Raw genomic sequence first — 6,611 nt, forward strand, 5'->3', positions numbered from 1 at the left:
GAGGGCTCTACATCACCATGCCCGCCTCCGGACTGATGCGTGAGTAGTTCATCCTTGGACTATGGGTCCATAGCAGTAGCTAGATGGTTGTCTTCTCCTCTTGTGCTATCATGTTTAGATCTTGTGAGCTGCCTATCATGATCAAGATCATCTATTTGTAATGCTACATGTTGCGTTTGTTGGGATCCGATGAATATTGAATACTATGTCAAGTTGATTATCGATCTATCATATATGTGTTATTTATGTTTTTGCATGCTCTCCGTTGCTAGTAGAGGCTCTGGCCAAGTTGATACTTGTGACTCCAAGAGGGAGTATTTATGCTCGATAGTGGGTTCATGCCTCCATTGAATCTGGGACAGTGACAGAAAGTTCTAAGGTTGTGGATGTGCTGTTGCCACTAGGGATAAAACATCAATGCTTTGTCTAACGATATTTGTGTTGATTACATTACGCACATACTTAATGCAATTGTCTGTTGTTTGCAACTTAATACTGAAAGGGGTGCAGATGCTAACCCGAAGGTGGACTTTTTAGGCATAGATGCATGCTGGATGGCGGTCTATGTTCTTTGTCGTAATGCCCTAAGTAAATCTCATAGTAGTCATCATGATATGTATATGCATCTCTATTTGTCAATTGCCCAACTGTAATTTGTTCACCCAACATGCTATTCATCTTATTGGAGAGACACCACTAGTGAACTGTGGACCCCGGTCCATTCTTTACATCTGAAATACAACCTACTACAATCATTGTTCTCTGTTGTTCTTTGCAAACAAACATCATTCTCCACACCATACGTTTAATCCTTTGTTTACAGCAAGCCGGTGAGATTGATAACCTCACTGTTAAGTTGGGGCAAAGTATTTTGATTGTGTTGTGCAGGTTCCATGTTGGCGCCGGAATCCCTGGTGTTGCGCCACACTACACTCCTTCACCAACAACCTTCACGTGGCCTTCATCTCCTACTGGTTCGATAACCTTGGTTTCTTACTGAGGGAAAACTTGCTGCTGTACGCATCACACCTTCCTCTTGGGGTTCCCAACGGACGTGTGCTTTACCGTCACAAGCAGTGTCTTATTTGTTAGTCATCAAAATTACACTAAGAAAGTTCTTCGTTTGGTTAGTATCCATGATGAAAAGTCTGCTACTACTCCTATTGCTCTTCACTTTAAGTTGTGAGCATTGCAATGTCCTAGTATTGATGAAGATTTCGAGCACATGTGGCGAGTTCCATATTTTACTGTTGTTGGCTCCTTGATGTATGGCATAGCTTGTTCTCGTCCTGATTTGCCATATGCTATGAGTTTGGGCAAGCGATACATGGATAATCTTGGTAAAGAACGATGGAAAGTTGTTCAGCGGGTTTCAAGGTACCTTCGTGGCACATCGAATGCTTGCTTGAAGTTTTGCAAGACTATTAAGGGACTCGCTGGTAATATGGACTCAGATTTTGCTGCCGATTTGGATAAGAGGAGGTCACTCACAGGTTATATGTTTACTATTGGTGGATGTGCTGTGAGTTGGAAGGCAACATGCAACCAGTTGTTGATCCATCTACTACTGGAGCTGAATACATGGCTATTGCTAAAGCATGTAAAGAGTCTCTTTGGTTAAAAGGTTGGCTTGTTGAGATTTATGGAGATGCTTCTTGCATTAATTTGTTCCGTGATAGTGAAAATGTCACATACCTTATTAAAGATCAAATGTTTCATGATAAACGAAGCATGCCAGGTACCATTATGCGAAGTAATCAAACAACCAAACCCTAGATAACAGGTGGCTTAGATGTTCATGTCGGTTTCCCTCGTCTCTTGTGGCGGATTTTGCATGAAAGGCAAGGGGAACCACGGTGGCAGATCCTTTTAGTGTAATTTTAGTTCTTGCTAGGTAAGACTCGACGGTTGAGGCGAGCCCTACATAATACGAGTCCCACACCTAATGTGGTTACTGTGACCGAGGCTATTAACATACTTGGAGTGAACTTTGATGTAAGTACGTGGGATTCAGGTTTACGCTAATATGGTTTGCTTAGTCAATTCTAACAAAAATAAACGTGGGCTATATGCATCAATCGATGCAGAAGGCAAAAGAGGTAACAAAACTTTTGAAGTATATATGCTAATTGTTAAATTTTGATTGTTCGCTAAAGAAAAAAAGAATTGCTTGTACATGTGTTGATACTTGATACAAGATTTAGTGAACATGTTTTTCTTCGATAATAAGCGTTTTAGTACATGATAAGCTGTAATGATCATCCTTGTGTTCGTTGATGGACAAGCCTAAGTCGACAAAATTGTTCTTTGAATTTCATAATGAAGCTGTAGACTTGTAGTACGATGCAATAGCCGTACAAATGGTCGCATCCTGCTAAAAAGATAGAAAATCGGCTAAACGGTGTCAGGGGCCGTGAACAGACGTTTGTTTGTAGCACGGAAGTGAAAATGAAATGCCCCCAAATCCAGAGAAAATCTTTTGCTAAGCGTGTGGTGACGCCAACTCCTTTGTTGATTGATTTGAGTGCTACTAGTTCTCCGCGTGCGTGCATCAGCACTGGCAATTTCAATTTGGCACCACACGTACGTAGCAGCAGTGTGAGCATACGTGAACGCCTCTAGCTTCCCTGCCGTTTCCATGGCTATATAAACCCCGCGCCACCACCTCCACACCTTCCAAGAGCAGAACGCCATTCTGAGCTTCTGAGCTTGCGATCCAACAACACGCCCATCTCTCACCTCGTGCCGGCGACAATGGCGGCTTCCGTCGACTACAAGCGTCAGGTGTCCACCCACCCGTGGCCGAGCAATGCGCAGCCCAAGGGCGCCTTCGACCTCTTCTCCTCCTCCAACTCCGGCGGCAGGCGCCGCCCGGGCCCGGACTCGGACTCCGACGACGAGGACAGCATTCCCCCGGACTGGCGCTCGCTCTACAGCCCGCGCCTGGACGTGGAGCCGTCCGTCAAGGACCCGCGCGACGAGGCCACCTCCGACGCCTGGGTGAAGCGCCACCCGGCGCTCGTCCGCCTCACCGGCAAGCACCCGTTCAACTCCGAGCCGCCGCTGCCCCGCCTCATGTCCCACGGCTTCATCACCCCGGCCCCGCTCCACTACGTGCGCAACCACGGCGCCGTCCCCAAGGCCGACTGGTCCACCTGGACCATCGAGATCACCGGCCTCGTCAAGCGCCCGTGCCGCATCACCATGGAGCAGCTCGCCACGGAGTTCGAGGCGGTGGAGCTGCCCGTCACGCTGGTGTGCGCGGGGAACCGCCGCAAGGAGCAGAACATGGTGCGCCAGTCGGCGGGCTTCAACTGGGGGCCCGGGGCGGTGTCCACCTCCGTGTGGCGCGGCGCGCGCCTCCGCGACGTGCTGCGGCGGTGCCGCGTCATGGGCGAGGCCGCCGGCGCCGACAACGTGTGCTTCGAGGGCGCCGAGGACCTGCCGGGAGGCGGCGGGTGCAAGTACGGCACCAGCCTCCGCCGCGCCGTCGCCATGGACCCGGCGCGGGACGTCATCCTCGCCTACATGCAGAACGGCGAGCCGCTCGCGCCCGACCACGGCTTCCCCGTGCGCCTCATCGTGCCGGGCTTCATCGGCGGGCGGATGGTGAAGTGGGTCAAGCGCATCCTGGTGGCCTGCAACGAGTCCGAGAGCTACTACCATTACCGGGACAACCGCGTGCTGCCGTCGCACGTCGACGCCGAGCTCGCCAATGCCGAAGGTACTTTTGCTTGCTCCATTCTAGTTTTGTTGGTGCACGCACCAGAGGAAGGAACATGTAACGGTGAACTAATCTGACGGTGTTGTTTTGGATGGATGTTGCAGCGTGGTGGTACAAGCCGGAGTGCATGATCAACGAGCTCAACATCAACTCGGTGATCGCCACGCCGGGACACGACGAGGTGCTACCTATCAACGCGCTGACGACGCAGAAGCCGTATACGATGAAGGGATATGCATACTCCGGTGAGTTCCCCTTCATCCTTCGCTCGTCATCTCAGAGACATCACCTTGCCGTATACGGTGCTTGTCTCATACGGTTCTAGTACATGTATTTTCCTTTCTTCAAAAGGAAAATAAGTATACAAGTTTTTTTAGCATAAGAAAAAAAAGTAGAAGTTGTTTTGGGATTTAGTTTGGGCTAGGCCCGCAGCCTGCTCATTCCAGAAGCCCAGCTTGGTTTTGGCCTTACCATGTTCAGTTGGGGATTTGTTCTGGATTCAAAAAAAGAGTTGGAGATTTATTTTGCGCCAAATCTTATGGAGATTTGTTTGTACTGATTGTGCTTCCGTGTTGTTTAACCAGGCGGTGGCCGGAAAGTTACACGGGTGGAGGTGACCCTGGACGGCGGCGAGACGTGGCAGGTGTGCGACCTCGACCACCCCGAGCGGCCGACCAAGTACGGCAAGTACTGGTGCTGGTGCTTCTGGTCCGTCGATGTCGAGGTGCTCGACCTGATGGGGGCCAAGGAGATCGCCGTGCGTGCGTGGGACGAGGCCCTCAACACCCAGCCGGAGAAGCTCATCTGGAACCTGATGGGGATGATGAACAACTGCTGGTTCCGGGTGAAGATCAACGTGTGCCGGCCGCACAAGGGCGAGATCGGGCTGGTGTTCGAGCACCCCACGCAGCCGGGCAACCAGTCCGGCGGCTGGATGGCGCGGCAGAAGCACATCCAGACGACGTCCGAGACCACGCAGGGCACGCTGAAGCGGAGCACCTCCACGCCCTTCATGGCCACCGCCTCCACGCAGTACACCATGTCCGAGGTGCGCCGGCACGCGTCCAAGGAGTCGGCGTGGATCGTGGTCCACGGCCACGTCTACGACTGCACGGGCTTCCTCAAAGACCACCCCGGCGGCGCCGACAGCATCCTCATCAACGCCGGCTCCGACTGCACCGAGGAGTTCGACGCCATCCACTCCGCGAAAGCGCGCGGGCTCCTCGAGATGTACCGCGTGGGGGAGCTCGTCGTCACCGGGCCCGACTACGTGTCGCCACAGAGCAGCCACGCCGACCTCACGGCCATCGTCGAGGCCCCCTCCGTTCCCCAGGCGCCACCCGTCTCCACCGTCGCGCTCGCCAACCCGCGGGAGAAGGTGCCGTGCCGGCTCGTGGGCAAGAAGAACGTGTCCGACAACGTGCGGCTGTTCCGGCTCGCGCTGCCGTCGCCGGACCAGAAGCTCGGGCTGCCGGTCGGCAAGCACGTGTACGTGTGCGCCTCCATCGGCGGCAAGCTCTGCATGCGCGCGTACACGCCGACGAGCTCCGTCGAGGAGGTCGGCCACGTGGAGCTCCTCATCAAGATCTACTTCAAGGACGAGGACCCCAAGTTCCCCTGTGGCGGGCTCCTGTCCCAGTACCTGGACTCCCTGCCGCTGGGCGCGCCCGTCAGCATCAAGGGCCCCGTGGGCCACATCGAGTACAACGGCCGCGGCAGCTTCACGGTGGGCGGCGAGCGGCGGTCCGCGCGCCGGCTCGCCATGGTGGCGGGCGGGACGGGGATCACGCCCGTGTACCAGGTGATCCAGGCCGTGCTGAGGGACCAGCCCGACGACGACACGGAGATGCACCTGGTGTACGCGAACCGGACGGAGGACGACATGCTGCTGCGGGAGGAGATCGACGCGTGGGCCGCCGCGCACCCGGCGCGGCTCAAGGTGTGGTACGTGGTGAGCAAGGTGGCGCACCCGGAGGACGGGTGGGAGTACGGCGTCGGGAGGGTGGACGAGCGGGTGCTCAGGGAGCACCTGCCTCTGGGCGGCGACGGCGAGACGCTCGCGCTCGTGTGCGGGCCGCCGGCGATGCTCGAGTGCACGGTGCGGCCGGGCCTGGAGAAGATGGGGTACGACCTCGACAAGGATTGCCTCGTCTTCTGAGCAGAGACGGTGGCCGGCCGGCGCGCGAACTGTGCGGCACGGTTCAGCTGTACATAGTACATACGGAGTAGCATAGTAGTCCCGGCCTCCCGGGTAGTCTGAATTTTCTCGAGTTCTGGTACGTGTAGTATAGTGGCGGTGGTCGACCGGGTGGTGATGGCCAAATTGGACATGGGGAATGTGCACGTTGTCCTTTGTCGAGTCGGTATATGTATGAATCGGTGACACGTACTGCTAGCTTGCCTGGAGCAATAAATATTCCAACATCATTTGCGAAAACATATGTGTCAAGTGTCACCAAGGCACGCTCAGCTGATGGCTCGATAGAGAGAGGATGAAAACTGAGCGAAAACAGACATAGCTGATCGCTGCCATATTTGTTTTTTTTTTAAGAAAAGTATGAAACATATATGTACCAAACACGGTGCCGACACGGATGAAAAACAGATGAGTACGCCTTCAACCATGCATAAATACTCAAGTAACTTAAGTAAACCGACAAACTTGTTCCTCAACCCTTAGCACAATTGCTCAGTGTAGTGGGGAGTAAGGGATGGGTTGCTTTGATAGTACAATTTGATAGGGACACATTCACACATATTAGGCATGCTTGATCTGGATGCAGTGACGGAAATTCCACATTACTCAGAAAAAATATTTGTTTCTATTTTCTTTTCATAAAATTCCATTTTCATATTTTCATTTCCTTTCCATGTTTATGAAAAATTC

The 6,611-nt window shown here is 53.3% G+C and overlaps 1 protein-coding gene across 1 annotated transcript; it reads left to right on the top strand.

Annotated features, from left to right (window-relative positions):
• The first annotated feature begins 2,754 nt into the window (after window positions 1–2,754).
• Window positions 2,755–5,882, top strand: LOC124688457 (nitrate reductase [NAD(P)H]). Its single transcript, XM_047222136.1, has 3 exons — window positions 2,755–3,724; window positions 3,829–3,969; window positions 4,309–5,882. Exons 1-3 carry the CDS (start codon window positions 2,755–2,757, stop codon window positions 5,880–5,882), a joined length of 2,685 nt encoding a protein of 894 aa, XP_047078092.1.
• Window positions 5,883–6,611: the final 729 nt, after the last annotated feature.

The sequence above is a fragment of the Lolium rigidum genome, chromosome 2 (genome assembly GCF_022539505.1).
Source record: "Lolium rigidum isolate FL_2022 chromosome 2, APGP_CSIRO_Lrig_0.1, whole genome shotgun sequence".
NCBI classification, from domain to species: domain Eukaryota; kingdom Viridiplantae; phylum Streptophyta; class Magnoliopsida; order Poales; family Poaceae; genus Lolium; species Lolium rigidum.